We start from the raw sequence: 20,446 nt of genomic DNA, 5'->3' as shown, positions 1-20,446 counted from the left end.
CATAGAATATTAGGCTTGTTCACACATCGCCTCGTAGTCATAACATAAGCGGAGGGATACACCGGAAATTTTCTAAATTTCTTCCGGTTTAAGGACGCTTGTTATTGTTTACATTAGACCACCCATCCATTAAAATAAAAAAATACGGTTTTTCACGACATTGTTTAATTGCAACTAGAGGGCGCTGTTGTTCGATTTCTTTGATTGTTAAATTTTTTAAATCAAAAATTTATTTAAGTAAATTTTGTAAATTCAATTTCATCTATAAAAATTTTATCTAAAATTTTAAGGTTTGTTTGACATTTTTTGAAGATTCAGAACACACTCTTCAGTTTTCGAAAATATTAATTTTTTGTAACTAGCTTTGTGCCGTTTGTGTCTGAGAGTTTGCTTCATCAACGGAAGAGGTTCGCACGCGCCATTTTCATTCAGTTTAAATATTCGATTTAAGTAATTAATTCCTTCTTTCTTTTATATTAAAAAGAAAATGAGTACCTCAGCTAACGCCACAGAAGTCGAAAATAACTCAGTTGGAAAAGAAAAGGGAGCCGGAGATAAATCCGAATCTTTGAAAAGACCGGTGTCTGAGGTAAGCTTAACAAGCTTGGCTTTATATTAAGCACTACTTTCGGCGGGCTTTGATAGATAAGTTGTAAAGTGATAAAATGTAATCAGTTAATATTGTTAGTTTATGTCAATCTAACCAAATACCAAAGCAGTGAGCGTACAATAGCTAATTTTATTTCTTCTGTTTAACATGATAATTACAATTCTTTTGTGTGTAGCCATTGTTGCAAATTTTACTATCTCTTAAAAGAATCTATTAATCATATCAAAATTGATGTTTCTTAAATTTATTCGATTAAATATGAATGATTAGGTAACTTTGAATAAAAGCAGCTTCGTTATTTTGTGTACTTTTTTGTTGTGAGATGTTGAAAAATTTTGCTCACGTGCTCGTGCTTTTATTGATGTTATGACTTTTGTTTTATTTTTTGAGCACTTTTCTTCACATTAATTTAGTAATATTAATCATATTTAAATATCGAGAAATTTACTTCTAAAATATTAATGCTGTATAATGTAAGTTGAAGGTCGTTACGTATTCCACAAATATGGCTACCTTTGGTATCGGCATTTTGTATTCAGGGGATCATCTCCAAAGTACACTAACTCATTTGCGTTTTGCAAATTTCTTAATTTATCTTAAATATACTCTGATGTTCAAATTCTTTTTAGGTTAAGAAAAAAGTTCTATTATAAGAATTACCTGGTGATGTTGCGAACTATTGGCGTTATTATAGTTTTTAATAGTGGTGTAATTAGCAATTAATGCATGACCCCTAAATGTTACCGTCGTTATCTATTTGCCGGTTTGCCGCGCTTTACTAATGGCCGAAAGTTAATGTTAAGTTTCAGGGCGAACTTATTTTCTCCGAGTAAACGGCACGATGATTTGTCGAATATTTTAAACTTTTTCTTAATACAAAAAATAGTGCTTTTGTGTGATTATTTAAAATTGTTAATTGTATTTGTTTCACATTAAGAAAAAAATTTCTTTTCATTTCTTGCTATAACTTACAAACTTATCATTACTATATTAATGTTTTGATTTCTTAATACATTTTATGGGAAAAATGTCAATTTATTTTAAATTCTGTTTAATTTGGAGAAAATTAAGTTCAATTAGCTCATTAAGTTGAATAAATTTGACTGGTGCCACAGGCATTTCAATGAAGAAAAAAAAACATTTTATATCCAGAGAATTTAATGACTCATAATTAGAAAGTGGAAGATGTAAATTTAAGGTTAAAGACAGCTTTACTTGGATTCTGAACTAAACTGTATTATTATAACAGAAATTCAGAGAAAAATAATGGCAAGCAATAGATGCCTCAATGTATTACAAAAATATTAAAAATCGTATTTAATTTTGAGAAAGCAAAAATTCTACCAAAGTAACCTAGCTTGCATATAAATGTGGATCTAGGAAATACCCAGTTGTTGCAAGTAAGAATACTGTCTATAAGTTTTTTTTTTTAATTACAAATCTTTGTACTAGTACTAATTTGCTTTGCTATGTTTGATTACCTGTAAATTAATTTACTCTATTAAATATATTCTTATTTTAAAACATAACTTTATAATTTTTTGTAGAATTTCCTCTTTTTATTGGAGGATTTCTGTATCATTGTCTGTGGCAGAATAATCTCCTAGACTTGACAACTTTTAAACAGCGGCCCATGAGAAACTTAAAATAAAATCGCAGAAAGGGACTTGTTCTAACTATCGAATGGTTTATATTATCAAATAGTAAAATATAAATAAAAATTATAATACTCGTGTGGTTTATATAGTGTTTGTTATATCAATTAACTGATTATGCTAATATAAATATATAGTTAACAATAATTCCTTATATTAAAATTTATGTTTAGGTATTTTAAATTTAAAAGAAAAACTTCTCTTATAAATGTGTTAATGACATGTACATATTTTTTCTATTCGAGTGAGTTCTAATCAAATTTATTATTGCATTGCAAAGCTTTAAGTACATCTTTTGTTAGCATATAGTTCCATGTTTATATATCTTTAGCCTGTCCTTCAAATTGACAATGGTTTATAGAAGCAATTCCAAGATACAAAGGATAACATAATGAAAAATAAATATTTAATACTATCACCTTCATTAACACGCTTTTTTATTTACTATCTTCGATATCAGAAATTTTTATTTTTCATATGTATTTTAATAATAGTAAAGTTATAAACATTTTAATTTAGCCAGTATTTGTAACATCTGTCATGAGCTTTTATCTATTTGCCATTTTTTTATCTCATTTCCTGGATCTTTACAATGAATGTTTCCTATTAATTAGAAGTTTGTTATGACTCAGGAGATAGAGTTCGCCTTCCAATGAGGCGAACCGGGTTCGAATCCCAGCCAATACGAATTCTGCTTCCGGCTTGCACCGACCACAGTGCTGACGTGAAATATCCTCAGTGGTAGACGGATCATGGGTCAAAGTCACCTTGCCGTCAGGCTAACCGTGGAAGGTTCTCATGGTCTTCCTCTCTGTGTAACGTAAATGCGGGTTGGCTCCATCAAAAAGTCCTTCACGAAAGCAAATTTCTCCCATTACTCGATCCAGGAGTTCTCTTGTCTTCTGGATTGGGTTCAAAATTACAAGGCTACGAAATTGAACATTAGTAGTCATAAATCCATAAAATAGGGTCAGCTGTTCAGCAACGGTTATAAAATAAAATTAATTTAAAAAGTCTCATTATTGCATAGAAAAGTAGGCTGACTTGTAAAATATACACGATTTCGAATTGCCGAGGAATAAAATTCAATTTTACACTTTTTCCTGCCAATACAAATGATATATGAACTTGCATTTACAACGTGATTTAAGATCATGCTTCTTGTTTTCATGATTTTATATCATACTGCATATTCACACCATTTAAAAGCCACTATTATGATTCGCTTTCAAGTGACTTAAAATTTATACATCAAAAACAGGGGTCTGTCCAGGCCGAATTTACTACCTTTTAGCGGTACCTTCACAAATTCAATTTTAGAAAAACGGTAGTTTCACAAAATACTTTCTCTTAAAATTTTATTTTTGTATCCTTTAAGAAATGATAAATCCATATTTTTGTGTTGATTTTTTAATATAATTTTTCACAAGTTATGTCTAAATTTTCACAAAATAGGTACCTCTGAGAAAAACCTAGATCAACCCCTGAAAATGCATATTCACACTTTTAAAATGGATCAGCGAGGCTCTTATTCCCCAGATTTTAAAATCAAACAAAGATTCGTGTGCTTTTAAAATTACACATTAAGATTCAGATTCACACAATTATAAGCAAATCTTTTATTGTTATTTTATTATTGTTGTCTTTTATTGTACTGTAGATAAGTGCTTCCTACACAAACTTTTTTCTTGCTCAAATATCTGATATTATTTATTTTTTCCAATTATTTAAAAAGTGATTTTGCACATAATGTTTTTGGATTTCTAACTTTAGGTTTTTATCAAACTCATACCTGTGAAATAAACGAATTTATAATTCTTTTAAAATTAAATATTTTATATAAAAAAAAGAATAGATTTTTCTGACAAATTTTGCCAAAATGAAGTGATGGAAATGCAGTTGCTAGTTAATCAATGCCTGTAGAAGGTTTTTCACTTTAAAATGTTTTACTTGATGTTCTTTTTATGTAATGTCAGTCACATTTTATCTTTTCACTTTAAATAAAAAAAACATTTAATTTTCACACCATTTCTTTCTATGTATAATAATAGGCTATTGAAAAATGATAAGGTATATAATTTTCTTTAAAGAGATAATTAAATATTTATCAACGAAAAAAAAATTAAGAATAAAAAATCTATCAAACTGAATCTCAGTCACTATCCAATTGCCCATTGAAGCAATTACCATATGAAAAATAACTTCAGTTATGTGATTTCTTAAATTATTTGAAGATTTTTTTTTTTTTCCTCAGACGCTTTCTTTTCAACAGAAATTTATTAAAAGCTGTAAAATGTTGTTTAAAAAATTAAGATCGGTGTATAGATTTAAAAATACTTTAAAAAAAAAATTTGATTTGTTTTAAAAATTTGATTTTCTTAAGTGATAATCACTTAATGCTTTGAAAGTAAATTTGTAAGATAAAGTATGTAATTTTGAGCATTAAATAATTATCTTCTTTTTAAATCTAGGTTAATGATTCAGGAAAAGATGAATCCAAACAGAAATTACAGAAAGTAAGTTATATTCTGTTATTTTCATGTAGTTTATTAATTATTCTTTTTCTTTCTAAATGTGAAGAAAATATTCTTCAAAGAAGAGAAAATTCTCTTAAGAATGAAATTTTAAAGAATATTTTTTTCCTCATTTATATATCACACTTGTATACACAAGTGTGATTTATATGAATATATGGTGTGTGAGATGTAATTCTTTTATCATTTTCAAGTAGATAACATATTTAGGTTTACTTACCAGATGGTAGATAATTTGAACTTCTGTTTATCAATTAAAAGCGTGTGTTTGTTATGATTTTATTTTCTACCTTTGATAGCTGAATTCTTAAGAATAATTCTAAATTGGGATAATATCATTTTTGCTGAGTGAATTGCGTTTTATAATTATTCTTAAATCAAAATGAATTCTTTTGCAATTGTTTTTAAAAAACCAATTTTCCTGCCCCATTAAAGATAGTCCAAAATTTATTTCGATAACTAATTTTTTAGATATAATCTACTCTTGTAAATTTTCATCTTTCTTTTTTCCTGGTCTCATCTTCTGAATTTTAGAAGAAAGCTTCATTTTAGTTTTTGAATTATAGTTAATTTATCTTAATATCTCGAATGTAATGTATTAAAATTTTATGAAAATGATCAAATGTATTGATTATATTTTTGTTTATACAGTAGGGAACCGATTATCCGCAACGATCGGGACCATCGATATTCCGGATAACTGATTTTTCCGGTTTTCTGAATCTCTACAAAAAGCCGTTTTTTTTTATAGTTAAACCCAACTTTAAAAAAAAAAATTTGAAAAAAATCTTAAAAAGAAGAAAAAACGATGAAGTTATACATTAATGATTTTTTCCAAAATGATGGTAAGGTAAACATCTTTCAAAAAAGAACGAAAAATCCTAAAATCTTATAAGGAAAAAAAATTTTTTTTTTGAGAATGGCGGGAAAACTAATCGAATTTCGTTCCGGTTTTTTGGTTTTCCGGTTTTCTGATTTCCGGATAACGGGTTCTGTACTGTATTTAAAATGTAAATTTTTTTCTTCATATTCTGAGTTTATGATTCGTATTCAATAATTAGTTTAATGCTTTGAAGACAATTTTCAAGAAATATTTCTTATTTCAACTGTATAGCTATGTATAATTTTGTGATTGAAGATGTTATACAGTTAATAGTAATTTTAAGTTATTTATTTGATAAATGCTATTCATACACAATATGAATAAGGCAACATTATGGGAAAAATATTTTAAGTTTTGGCTTAAATTTTTTTTTTTTTCTCAACTTAACCATTATAATCATTTGGGACTTTGAAAAATATAAATTTTTTGTACTAGATTTAACTTTATAACTGAATGTTACAATTTTAAATAGTAAATTGAATCTTGTATTTTTAACTTCAATTTTTAATTCATTTTTATTTTTCTCTTTGCAGACAGACAAAGGTGAGATTGATTCTATGAGAAAAATTCTTGACATGAAAATTAAGTATCTTTTAAAATCAAATGTTTTGATAAGACATTTCTTTTTGAGCCTTGTTCTTTAATAAAATCATCCTTTTATGCAGCATCTGGCATACAATATTATTGGAAAGTCAGTTCTCCAAAACTGAGCTTTTGGAGACGGCTTCAGGTTCCATTTCCATTCAGGTTCCATGCCATTTGAAAACAGAATCTTGTTTATTGCAGTTTAATTTTATGATTAAGAATATTTTAAAGTATAATGTTTGTTTTTGGTGCTAAAAGCGGAGCTTCGGATAAACTTCAACGTGTGACTGGAAAATAAATTCTTGTGTTTTTAGACTTAATGAACTGTAGCAGACACAGAAATATAAAATTTGTAATCTAAAGACTAATTCCAAAATAGCAAACATTTGCCATCAAAATTAAAAATTTGCCATAAGCCAACATATAATAGAATGTTTTTTCCTTTTTTAAAATTCTTGTTTTAATGAGTAGCAATTTTGTTGCAAATTCTTAATTATAATAGAAGACTTACTTCATCAATATTACATATTTGTCTACAATTGGATTGATTAAATTTCCGTTTGTCAATCTTTTTTCTCTCTCTCTTTTGCAGTTAACGCAATTACTTTTCTCATATATTTTTAATTTCGATATTAGTATTTCAAAATTTGTATCGTGCATTTGAGTAATCATTTTGCGATTTGCTTGAATACCATCATAAGTACCCTCTGTCGTACTATAGCAACCATGCTGTGATTCAATAATTTTATCTGCTATAAATGCTATGTATTTACTCAATTTTCCTTTTTTTTTTATCAAGAAAAATCCTTAAATTTATATGATACACAAAAAAGTTTTGATGATGATACCACTGTTTTTTTTTTCAATGAACTTTTAAAATTATTGCTACTGATATTCTTATGGTTTTTTGCATTCCAATATTTTCATACAATATTAAGAAATGAGAATTGCACATTTGAGTAGTTACTTTCTTGGGCTAAATCCATTCAGCAGTGTTTTCTTTTTTTTACTTTTGGACCACTACCGGTGTTGATTTTAACATAATTTTCTAAAATCCCAATAGTATTATGTTACGGAAAATTTAACTCCAATACTCACTATTTAATGCAATGATTCCATGCTTTTTTTATCAATTATTCTGCAGTTATCACTGTGTACTTATTTTTGTATATTTTTTGAAATCTGTATTTTTATTAAAATATTTATTGTAACATGCTAATGTGGAAACACGCATTTATCTCTTTTTGATGCGACAGAATCCTGTAATTTTGTTTTATTTCCATAGACCCTTAATCCCTTTTTTCGGATGCAATGACTACTTGCTAAGTGCAAAATGATGGGAATATGATTCCGATAATTATGTCTTTCAGCAGTCACATGTCGCAATTATCTGCTGTTAAATGATAAAAAACTGGAATGATAAAAGAAATTTGGTGCTGGGTTGAAGAACTCGGTGTCTTGAGACCATTAAATTTTAGCTAGCAGTTGAATTAGGAGTATTAAAATAAATTCATTAAAAGGAATTATTGACAAATTTTTTGGTTTTCTAATTTTTCTAAAAGCTTGCAACTATGTATAAAAAGAGCTAACTTTGGTCTTATTTTATTCAGTTTTTGATGACATTTTATAAATTGCATGTTTAATGACTGTTCAAAACTAATTATAAATTTTTCGGCAAATTTTTTTTTATTGAAGTTTTAGCAAAGTGTCTAATTTCTGGTTAAGATCTCAATGAAATTGTAATAGAGAAACCTTTTTCAGTAGTCGTACATCCTGTCGTAGCATAAATTAGCTCTCTTTTACTTTTTTTTTTTTTTCCTTTTAATGTTTCCTCCTAAAATAACTGGTTTTTACTGAGCGATTTGTCTCTGTTTAACTTGAGAACTTTTTTTTATAATACTAAGCTATGTTATATATTTCATAAAAGTTTGTTCAAATTTGAACAAAATGACTCAACAGTGTTTTCATTATAGAAAAAAAATGGGTGAGAATTTCTCACCCTTTCTCAAAAACACGGTGAGATTTCAGAAAGTTAGTGAGATTTCTAAAAAAAAAAAAAAAAGACTTGAAAGAAAAAATTTCTTTTATTATAATACATTTTTAAAATCTATTTTTTAAAGAATTGAATATTTTTGCTGCATCATCATAGAAGATTTTGCCTTTACTACGTATTTGTCCATCTTAAAAAATTTGAACGTCTTACATGAAAAAACATTTCCTACGTTAAACACGTGGTTGCAGAGAAATGTGTTCTGAAAGGGGTTCCGTGGTTCAAAGGGGTTGTGTTCTGTTGTTAGAAAAGGTTCTGAACAATACTGGTAAATAGGGAAGCTAGATAACAGGGCAAATGTTGAAAATAATAAATGATCCAGAAAGAAAAGTGAAATGGATTTTATTCTAAATGGTGTAATTCGAAGCTTTTTCAAAAATGCCAGAAATTCGCGGATTTTGAAATTGATTTGTAAAATGCGCGAATTTCTCGCGGTAATCATTTTTTAATGCGAGAAAGGAAAAAAATATGCGAGATTCTCGCGCTGTAGTGAAAACACTGCTCAATTTTATTCTTGGTTTGTTAAGTTATAACTGAATAAAATATATATACTTTTAAAAGTGTATAACTCTGAAACAAGTGGTTCAAAAGACAGAAAATGGATATATTTTTTTAAAATCCATTTTGCTGACTCTATGATATACTCAATGAATGGACATTTTAACTTTTAGTTGATGTAATGTGAAATCACTCTAGTTGGAGTAAGTGATTGTTTTGATTCAAATTTAGTTGAAGAAATATTAGAGCTAAATAAAATGTAAGTTAAGTGCTGAAGCTAAACAAATAATCAGTACCTTCGCAATTCTCATTGCTAATAGGTTTGGTAGAACATTTGCTGTTTGCAAATTAAAGTTATGCTGTTTACTGTTTGCTGTTACTCTAAACAAATAAAGCACTTTGTATAATACTTATGAGATTTTGGCAACCAAAATTTTTAATGTGAAATGGATAAAATAAACATCTCTTAATGAAATTTTATCAGCTTTGAAATAATTAAGAAGATAATGTGGTATATAATTTATTCTAGCCAAGCATTAAATTTTAAGTTAGATTTAAGCTTAAGAATTGTTGTTAGACATCCCCCTGGAGAAGGAAAGCCTAGACCAGGTCCAGAAGGCCCCGTCGCGTCAGTTCCTCATATATCTGCAGAAAGTCCCGATCAACCAGCAGCTGCTTAAAGGAAGCACCAAGGCAAAAAAAGGGTGATCAGGACTTGCAGGTTGTGAGTAGGAACGAGGTTGGAAAGTACTCTCTCCATTTTGAAACCCCAAACACTTAAGATGGCCACTACAAAATCTGGCCATGGCCAATTGCAAAGGCCGTGGGCCGAAACATGTTAATGATAGGCTAGGGCGGTTGCCAACATACCACTGATGGGATGGAGTACAGCGCCACACTGGAAGCAAACGATGTTTTTCCAGGGAGTGGATCTCAGTGGGAGTAAAACTGTTCAAACAGTCCATAGGAAGAGCACAGTGGCTGTCAGCTTAAGATAAAGATCTATTTTTCAAATTTTTTTTTTTTCTGTAAAAAGAAATTGAAGCTTTAATAATTAGTTACAGAAAGAATTAATATCAGGAATAAATTCTATAAAGCAAGGTCCGGTTTTTTGTGCTAGAATTACTTTTTATTTCAAGTTCATTTGATTTGGCGTCTGAATTAAAAATCTTGGGCTACTTGTGTTATAGGTTAAAGTAATATTTTTTTGTTTTAAATTGTTATAGAAAATGGGGAATCAGAACACAAAGAAGATGAAGTAGATGATGAAGACAGCAAAGATGAGGATGATGATGTTGGTCCTGAGGGAGAAGGAGATGATTTTGATGAAGAGGAAGGAGATGAAGAATGTGGCGATGAAGATGGAGAAGATGAGGATGACGATGAGGCATAAACACCTGATTTTTCACAAATTATAAATTCATTTTCCCATTCATAACATTATGTAAACACAATTTTTTTCACTTTTATTGACATGTACAAAATCAGCACATTTTGTATTGAAATTTTTTCGTAATGCATTTTCTAAAATGTTATTTATTTGAAACAGATGTAATTTTGAAATGTTTTTAGACAAATATTGTGAGGACATTGGCCATTCCTAGTTAAAGGTAATAACTATCATATTTACCATAACTAATTCAGTTTAACCGCCTTCTTATGTGTGAAGGAATATAAACCTGAATACGTTTAGTTAATGACCTCCGTTTTTTGACTGTATGTATGGCTATCAAGCGTAACTACTCCATTGGTGACAAGTATATGTATCATTCTCCTTTTTTTTTTATTTAAAAGTGTGAAAGGGTCAGTGTAGTATGCATTATTACTCATAGTTTTTCTCATTCATTCTGTTTTTTTTACCGTGTCGTTTGTGTGGTCGAGACATGATTATATAGCAAAGCAGAGAAAGTTTTCTCTTAGATTTGATCTCTTGTAGTTACGTTGCAGGATTTTTTTTATATATATATAAATCAATTTGTAAGTGTTACTGTTTCTCTAATGTTACCTGATACAAACAGTATTTAATAAAATGGGAGTAAATTTTGTACAATGATTTTATTTTTACCAGTTTATAAAAAATTAATGGAATTTACTGTTTTTAACATAAATTGACCTGCAACAATCTTAGTGTACATCAGGATTTAAGTTTTTTTTGTAGACCTTTTTCTCTGCTGTGTTTCAAATTTATCTGTCTTACTATAATCGCCTGTTTTTGGTGAAATAAAATGGGTACTTAAGACTGAATCTCTTTCTTTATATGTTTCATACACATTTCAACAAAAACACATTGACACAGTTTTGATTTCCTTATTAAATTCAAATAAGTTTATTTGCTTGGTAAACTCTGTCAATTCTCATAATTAGTTTATTTATTTGGGTATAAATTCAGATTGTAAATTGCATGTTGCTTTCATGGTGTTGGTGACTTTCTGCTTTATTGGAATTATCTTGAAGTAAGTAGTTAAGCTGCATTTTATCTTTAAATTTTTGCCTCTTTTTTCTAAATAAAATTTTAAATCAAAGAACATTGAATGATTTTTTATTTTACATGTCCTAATGTTCTTTAAGCATAGATTTAGTCAAATGAGCTATAGGGCAGGGTTCGTACAGACCCCTTATACTCCTTAGAAACTCCTTGGAAATAAAAAAGTCCCCGAGGAGTACTTAGAACTACTTAGATTTCCAAATTAGTCCTTAGAAACTCCTTAGATTATTGTGTTGCATAGATGAACTTACTAATTCTGCTGATGAATTTGCTGTCAAAATCTAATAATTCAAGAAAAATTTTAAAAGAAAAAAAATTTAATTGCAAGAGTTAGATGAAAAAAAATAACTGCAAATAATTTTAATTCTACATGTTACAAGCAAACTTAATTAATGATTTACTGTGATTTTTTTTTGTTTGTATAAAATGCCCTAGATTTTCTTATGTATTCAAATTTAAAAATATAAGATTGGTAGGTTTTTATGTTTATCTTTAACATCTATACTATGTACTTCAACGAGATTTATTATAATATTTGAAACTGGAAAATATATTTATGTGGGAAAGTGATAACTTCATTTATTTTTCTTGATGAAGTTTGACAAAGTCAAAATTTATATCAAAAGGGTTAGAAAAAAATATCTTATGCAAAATATACATTTTTGCAAGTTCTTTATAATAAACTGCTTTTTAATTTGGGGAAGAAAAAAAAACTCTCGTTATCTTTTACGCCAAGTTTTAAAATATTGGATTTCTTCTGATCTCTGTATGAACCCTGGCTATAGGATTTGACATTTTTCACCTCATTGGAGCCTATCTAAATTTGGTTGCTTAAATTTTGAAATCAGATAATGTAGATGTTTGTTGAGGGGTTTTCCATTTTTCACTATTGACTATAAATTAGTTTTAAATGAGGTATCTGAGTTAAAAATCTGAACTTAGTAAGTAAATTGTTAAAAAGAGACTGCATTTTTGCTCCCTAAAAGGCAAGCCTTGTACATATTTTTGTACCTTCTAAATTTCCTTTCGAAAAATTTTGCTCTCTTTGAGCTTTTGCAGATGTAAAATTTTCAATCTATCTTTCTGAAATGGAGGCATTTTTACCTTAGAAGTAAGTTTTAGTAGCCTAACCTGTTTCAATTTTAGTATTTAAGCTAATAGGAAAATTGCTTTTCTTTTTTGAATCAGGTATGTAGGTAGTTATTATTTACCATTTTGTTTGTAATCTGAATAAATTTTTTTTAAAGGTAAGCTCTTCAGCTTTATTACAGTTCACACTTTATCAATGCCCTTTTCTATTGATTGTCTCATTCTGGTTGTATTGAATGGAAATTCTTGCCTGTTTTCATTCTTTGCTTCCTTTGCGGAATTGATGTTAGAGTAGGTAGCATAAGTGCCAACTGGATTTTGCCAATTTCCACTGGGCTAATAAAAATTCCCCTAGTTTTTATACACTTTAGAAAATTCCCTAACATTGAGTAAGTTTCATTTAAAAAAAAAATCCTATTGAGATGCTTGCTTGAATATTTAATTAAGTATTACTAATACATAATGAAGCAAGTCTCATTTACAAAATTCAGTTAACTATCTTTGATTTAAATTACTATTCAAAGTAATGAATAAACATAATGCGTTAAGATCACTTAATGTGAAATCGTGGCAACAATTATCATGAAATTTATATTGCAAAATCTACTGGATTTCTTTTCATCTGTGTAAGTTTTTATTGCTGAAAAATAGCAGTATATCATTAAATCGGGACTTGTCACAGACTGGGAGCTTAAGCTAAAAATTTGTCACACGGTTAATCGACGATCGTATTAAGAAATATCCCACAAAAACACTGAACGAGAAGAAAAAAAAGCGTTGCGAAAATGCTTGTAAACATTCTTCGGAAGAGAAAACTGGAAGTTTCAATCTGTTAAATAAAGGGTTGCACAAATCTTATGGAAATTTTTGAATTTATCGCCAACACACATTTGGACATTAAATTTTCAGCCAATTGGATACAACTTTCACAAGATTTGTGCGGGGTCCTTTTACCTGAGAAAGGTGCGCGCGTATAATTTTTATAACCAAAACTACAGGCGATCGCAACACTCGAAAACGCTGATTTCATGCCTTTGCCCCTTCCTTCTCTTATCAATTTAAATTTCCTTTCTTTTTGAACTATGTTTAATGTAGTTTTTAGTTCCATATAGTTTCCAATCTTAAAAGATTTTAATCTAATAAAAAATCAAGACAGAAACTAGCGTACTGAATTACTTGGGGGGATTCAACAATTTACTCTGTTTAAGCACTCAAAAAATATTTTTAAATTTTTTTTTTTTTTTATCTTTAGAATAAGTTTATTTTTATTTAAATAAATTAATTTTTTTACCATTTCTATGAAAATAGGCTCAGTATTTCTTTAAGGAAATGACTAAAAAAAAATGTATAATTTTGGATGGTAAATACGAGTATTCGCGATCCTGCGGCAGAATAATCGCTAGTCTTGATAACTTCCGGGCAGTGACCCACTAGAAACTTTAATAAAAAAAAAAAGAACCACCACACTGGGCAAACCTCTTCACTTTTTTTTTGCTTTTGCAAGTTTAAAATCCAGTGGGCGATAGTAGTTGGCACGGAAATATTCCCGAAGTGTTGAATAAAACATTGAAAACCTCGTTTGTTGCGTATTTCATGGAAACAATCGTGAAAAGAGATGTGGACTCTCGCAAACAATGCAAAAAGCATTTTTAAGGGCTTAAAAAAGAAAATTCTTACAAACACTACGCAACCTGCTGTTTGTAATGATACTCATGCAGGTCCGGATTAACCTATAGGCACGTGCCTGGGGCCTACGAAAAACTTAGGAGAAAAAAATTTGTTGACAAAAATAATTTAGCTTTAAAAACAAGTGTATTTTGCACAAAATTATGAAGATACAAATAAAAATATAATATTTTTCGGGAATAAATTATTTTGCAGAATCTTATGATATATTACTTTTTTGGATTCAACGAAATCTTGTATTATGCTGTCGAATTCCAAACTACGCAAAATGTTGTATTCAATAGACATAAGTGCGAGCAATGCCAAACGATCTTATTCATTGTTGAACGCAAATAATTTTTTATCAATTTTAATCTGGAGAAAGATCTTTCTCCTTCTGCATTTGATCCAAGAATTGACAAATATATTCTTAATGCAATGTGAACGTTAGGAAAAGTATTTTAGCATATATTTTGAAAAGAGGGGAGGGCCCAAAAACGGCTATGCCTAGGACCTACGAATGGTATAATCCGGCTCTGTACTCATGACAACATATGTGGAACCAGGGCTCGAAAAACCGCCCGTCCTCGGCGGACAACGAATTTCTCGAATCCATCGTCCGCGCGGACGGCCATTTTCCCGTTAATGTTGGTGATACATTTTCAATTTTTGTTATCTTACAAGAGTCTAGCGCCTCACTTCTAAAATGACCCTCTAATCTAGAAGTACAGCAACATACTGCGCATGGTGGAATTGATGTTTTCTCTGTCTCCCGTACTGCAGCGGTTGAAAGGGACTTTTCAGCAATGAACTTACAAAAAAAAAAAAAAAAAACATTACGTACTGGTCTTAAACAAGAAGCATTAAACGCAATTATGAACTCTACCTAAATGGTACCTTACCCCTTCAGATTTTTGTGCAGAAACCTCTGTAAATCATTAGCTTGATTGTGGAACTGGCAAACGTCATATTTGATTCATTTAAAAAAGGCAGTACCCTCGGATAAATTGACATTTGTCATTTAAATTATTTCATAAAAGAAAGAAATTATTTCCTAAACGAAAGAAATTATTTCATAAAAGAAATAAATTATTTCATAAACGAAAGAAATTATTTTATAAAAGAAATACTAGGTTCCTATTAGTAATTATTAGTATTCCTTTTATTACTGTATAATGCAATCCTAAAAATTACTAATTCATTGTGCAATTTATATAAATGTTTGTAACAAATAAGAGAAAATTATATTTTTATTTATTTAGAAGCGACGGGTTAGTTTCAAAGGAGGACGGGTACATTGTCGGACAAGCCGTCCTCGGGGACGGGTAAAATTTTTGAGTTTTTTCGAGCCCTGTGTGGAACTCCAGTCACTTTAGCTAGTCAAAAAATGTTCGCAACAATAATTGGTGATGATTTCAATTCGGTAATAAGTTCTGCTTTTGCGCCAGGAAGCAATAGTGTTTGCATTGTCTTCAAGTACAGATTTGCACTTACCATTCAGCTAGTCAAACAAATGGTTTGAATTTCGATGGACGATCTGTTTGGTAGATAAGTTATAAAACCACTGAAAAAAAATTTTTTTTTTCATCACCCGTAGAACTTTAGTTGAAAATGATTTCTTTAGCTAGTATAAATTTGTTGTGACAATAAGTTCAGTTAGTAACGGAGAGGAAACAAAATCACACAGTTGTCAAGTCCAGAGATGCAGTTATAATTTGAGCCCATTAGCTGGTCGTAATTTTGATTGGCTATAAAATTTTCTTTTAGCAGTCGAAAAATCTAGTTAAAAGCAATAGTTCGGACATAAAGCTATCCTGTAGATACAAGTGCTCTAACTAGTTTGCTATGCTCCATCGTTACAGGCACAAAATGAAGTTCAGGCTGCTTTTCGAAAACATTTTAGCAGGGATGAGATCGGTCAAAAACTGAATTTTCACACGAGTAAATCTTACGTGATTTCTAGCGAAAATACCAGTAACATATTCTCATCCAGTTTCGCTGATGTTGTAATGCCTATTAGTAATAATCGTCGATAGAAAAACTGCCACATTTATGGTAACTAATTCAAGAAAAAAACTTACCTTTTACAAGAATCGCTATAAAGGATTTTAAATTCGCGTGAATACAAATAGCGATCATGGATTTTAAAATCGCGTGAATGAAACTCGAAATTGGATTTCAAAAATGTGAAAATACAAATCATGATGCGTAAATACGAATTACGATGGAGAATTTGTAAATGGCGTGAATACGAATCCAAAGCCTAATTTTTAGATCACGTGTAAGTACGAAAATAGATGTTGGATATTACAACCGCAAAAACGGATTACGACATTGGATAAACTCGAGTCAATACGAATTGTTACATAGAATTTTAAAAGCGTCTCAATACAAATCGCGATATTGGATTTTTAAAACTCGTAAATAAGAATTACAATGAACGATATTGAAATCGCGTGAATAAGAATCGCAAGTTTTAAATTAGGTAAATACGAATATCGATGATTGATATTAAAATGCAGCGATGTCTGAATTACGAAAATACGAGCTACTAGCGGACGGGTAAAAGTGAGGAAAATTTCTTATTTTCTGCTCGTAAAAGCTAATAACTAAAATAAGTAGATATGCGGAGCCGGAGGGGTTGGCAGCTACGCAGTTTGAATTTTCTATATATCTTTCGATATATTATATCTATATATCAAATCGGAAATAAATATAATTATTTTATTTCAACGATTGAATTTTCAGTAAAAGCAGAAGATTTATTTGAAAAAAAAAAAAAAAACCCTTTAGAGAATCAAGATTTTTAGATAAAAAGGTTGAAATTCGAGAGACAAAGGCGGACATCCGCTAAAAAGCGGGAAAATCTCGTCCCTGTTTTAGCGAATAATTTTAAAACTGCTGTGAGTTTTTAAGAGTTATTACTGCATTGCCATGAATATTTAGATTTCAAGAAGGCCCCGGCTTGTGGCCACTACACAAATTAGCCCTGATGGGAATGCCGCAAAATGACTATTTAAAGAAAAGTCAGTTTCGTAAAAATGAGAGTCTTTTAACTGTTTCGTTTTCCGTGTTCGTATTTGCCTCGTCTTGAGGATGATCCAGGAAAGAGGTTCTATTACAGGACGAACTTTACTTTGAGTATGTTCAGGGCTGATTGTGCTCCGGACAAAATCCGGATTTTTCACTAACAGTGATCCGGAAGTTTCTGGAGATCGAAGGTTCAGACGTTTCAAAAAATCATTGATCACAGAAGTTTCCGGAAATCAAATTTTCAAAGGTGGAACTTAAAAACACAGTTTATTTTATTTGTTTGTAAGGGAGAGCCAGAGATATACTTTATAAGCTTATATTCATGATTAATATTCATTTTTTATCAGTAAATAATTGTTATAATCATAAACTCAAGAAAGAAAGACATATTTGTAAATTTTAATTACTTCTCAAGGTCATCGTAGGTATGTGTAAATGATATAGGTATGTGTAAAATTTTAAAAATATTTTAAGTAAACAAGAAATATTAAGAAAAAGGAAGAAAAAAACATGTTTGAATTTTTTTCTCCAATTTTTCAATTTAAACTTTTTTTTAACTCAAGAAATTTTCCGGAATTTTGACTTGGGCTCACAATCACCCCTGGTATGTTTGAGGAAAGCAGAAACCTCTTTACACGCATCAGAACTGGTGGTGTTAGTTTATAATCTGGGCGTAGATGAGGTAAATATTTACGTTTTGGCTGAACAAGGTTAGCTTAGCTACGTCACAAAACTATAAGTAGACAAGCTGTCTATTTTTTTGTTTCAAAAAGTTCTTCAACGATGCATTGTGCTGGGCTTATAAAAATGTGCAAAAATTAAGAATTATTTTTTTTAAATGGAAAAAAATTACTAACCTAATAATTTTTTTTAAATGTTTAAGTGATTTTTCCGTTCTGAAGTCCAGAAATTATAACTCTAATTCGAAGGCATTTAAACTAATGCTTCCCCTTTTCTAAAAATTGCCTGAAGCTCAAATTGTTGAAAGCTGTTTTTAATTTCGAGATAGCTGAAGTTCGTAGAAGCTGCAAGTCGCCAGAAGCAGTTAATAATTAAAATGAACTTTTATTTTCAAAATTAAAATAAGGTTAATTTTCTGAAAGAAAAATCGTAATTTTTATTTTAAAGTTATTAAAGCAGATGCATGTAAAGTACCCTTTTTTTTTCATAACTTGGTAAGCAAATTCTATGCCTCTATTATTATTCTTAAAAAAAAAAAAAAAATGCAGAAGGGCCTATTCACAAATATTGGGAATAGGATCGGTCCCAGCCGATATTCAAGCGCAATATGTAAGCAAAAATATTTTTGGCTTCCCCATTCATTAAGTATAATAATAATAAGTACGTATAAAATAAAGTAAATTTTATTTTATAATTTTAAAAATAAACCAAAATTTATTTTTATAAAATTGCAGTATGAACTACTCATACAATGTACTTTTATTTTAAATTCTATAGAGCGAAAAAAAACAAAAAGAAAGAATACCGTTAGCAATTTTAGAAGAGCAATACCTGTTTAGCTATCTTTACTTTTTTTTATCTACTTATCATTTTCAAAAATGAAAAAAAAAGTATTATTTTGCATACAATTATAAACCTTACCCCCTTATATTTTTAAGTTATTTTATTTTACTACATATTTGTATGCCAAAATACAAAAGGAGAACGAAATATTGCCAAAAAATTCAAAAATGTTCAATTATATACATATTAGATTATTCAGATGTTTCATTCATTGTTTTGCACAATGAGGTCTTGAATTATAGTGTAAAATCTAATAAATGATGACTTCAACAACTCATCTCATGAATGCATGCCCTTACACCACTAGATTTCCATTTCCAAAATGGCTGATATTTTGCTAAAAAATACAACTGATTTCTTTACAGATTAGGCATTTAAATTTTGCAGACTAGAAGCAAAAGGTTTCTGATAAGGTGGGTATTTACATAATCGACCAGTTCACAAAATATATTAGCAAAAAATATTTAATTTATCACTAAAATTACGTAAAAATAACGCAAATTTGATGATTTAAAATAAAATAAAAACTTGATGCTTTTAAATAATTTCATAATTTTCATTGAATATTAGAAACCCCCACCCCGAAAAATAGTGAAATAAATTGTTTATATTTAAGAAATTTCAAAATTATTATTTTAAGAAAAACAGCAAGAAAGTGAAAATGAACTAACTAAAATATTAAAGTAATCACTAAATTTAAAAAATAAAAAAAGCAAGATTTTGAACTCTTCATTGAAAAAAAAATTATCATATATTTAAAATTTTAATTTATCAAGAAGGAGGGGTAACAATGTTTTAATTTTCAATTTTGAATTAAAATTAAGTAACAAAATATAGACACACATAAAATTTCGAAATCTGAAAATCAATAAAATGGTAATATACATTATTTTTTTAAAAGTCTGGCAGATAAAATGTAATCTAACCGATAACTAACCAATGATTTTAATTTAAATTATTTTAGATTAAAAAAAAAAAAAAAAAAAAAATAAGTAACATAAAATTCAATAGAATGGAGAGAAAAAAAAATTTAATAAGTAATTTTAAAAAAAAATCAATGCACATTTAACAAGTTCACATTATTTAATACAAAAATTAAAGCATTTGCATTTTAAACAAATATGCTAATAATTTCTTTTTTAAAACAGTTAAATTAATATTGAAAAGCAAAAATTATTAATATTGAAAAGTTAAAATTATTTTACTGAAGAAAAGTAATAAATCTACAAATGCATAAATGCTTTTATAATTTGAAAAACTAATATAAAATTTAGATAGCTTTTTTTTTTTTTTAAAGTAATGTGCAGCAGGAAATTCTAGAAGTGTCTGCTATTCAATTCCTCCAACACAGCGATTATTATTTTTTTTGTTGATAAATCAAAAATGACCTTTCGCCCATTTATTTCTTAGAAATTTTGTATCAACGACTTTTTATGAATAGGCCAAAGTTGCCTCAACATTTGTAAATTCTTCATTTTTCTTTACAGAAAAAACGCCTACCATCACAAAACTAATTTTTCTTCGAGCTTTGCAGGAGGTTAAATTACTAAATTCAAGTTGACGTCTCCCCACCCAAAAGGGTTTTCTTAAAGTAACGTTAAAGAACACTCAATAAGCCTTAGTCGCGCCATGAGTGACCATTCTCTGTGCCTGCAGATCTAAAAATATCAGGGCAGGATGTCTAACACCCTGATGAAAAAAGATAAAACAAGGAATGCTTCACAGTTCGTAGGATTATTTTGTTACCAGAGTATTATATATATTTTACAGGGTGCGTAGCGTTTTAAAAAAGTGCTTAATTTTCCCTTTTTCAGACTGAGATTTTTCCTTTACTA

At 29.2% G+C, this 20,446-nt stretch overlaps 1 protein-coding gene across 1 annotated transcript; it reads left to right on the top strand.

The window, feature by feature from the left end:
- Positions 1-389: 389 nt before the first annotated feature.
- On the top strand, positions 390-11,059 carry LOC107452787 (uncharacterized). The gene is made up of 3 exons (XM_087149884.1): positions 390-589; positions 4,737-4,781; positions 10,042-11,059. The coding sequence occupies exons 1-3, from the start codon at positions 488-490 to the stop codon at positions 10,075-10,077; spliced, it is 183 nt and encodes a 60-aa protein (XP_087006010.1). The 5' UTR covers positions 390-487; the 3' UTR covers positions 10,078-11,059.
- The last annotated feature ends 9,387 nt before the right edge of the window (positions 11,060-20,446 follow it).

This window comes from Parasteatoda tepidariorum, chromosome 8, assembly GCF_982258835.1.
Source record: "Parasteatoda tepidariorum strain Cologne lab strain chromosome 8, Ptep-v5.0, whole genome shotgun sequence".
Lineage (NCBI taxonomy): Eukaryota > Metazoa > Arthropoda > Arachnida > Araneae > Theridiidae > Parasteatoda > Parasteatoda tepidariorum.
The sequence above is the reverse complement of the archived record's forward strand: the minus strand, read 5'-3'. Positions and strand labels throughout refer to the sequence as shown.

What these genes read in the sequence shown, in the direction of transcription:
- LOC107452787 (XM_087149884.1), top strand. Translation starts at nt 488, where the DNA reads ATGAGTACCTCAGCTAACGCCACAGAAGTCGAAAATAACTCAGTTGGA. An exon ending in TGAAAAGACCGGTGTCTGAG is followed by an intron (nt 590 to 4,736) that starts GTAAGCTTAACA and finishes TTTTAAATCTAG; the next exon opens with GTTAATGATTCAGGAAAAGA. An exon ending in CCAAACAGAAATTACAGAAA is followed by an intron (nt 4,782 to 10,041) that starts GTAAGTTATATT and finishes AAATTGTTATAG; the next exon opens with AAAATGGGGAATCAGAACAC.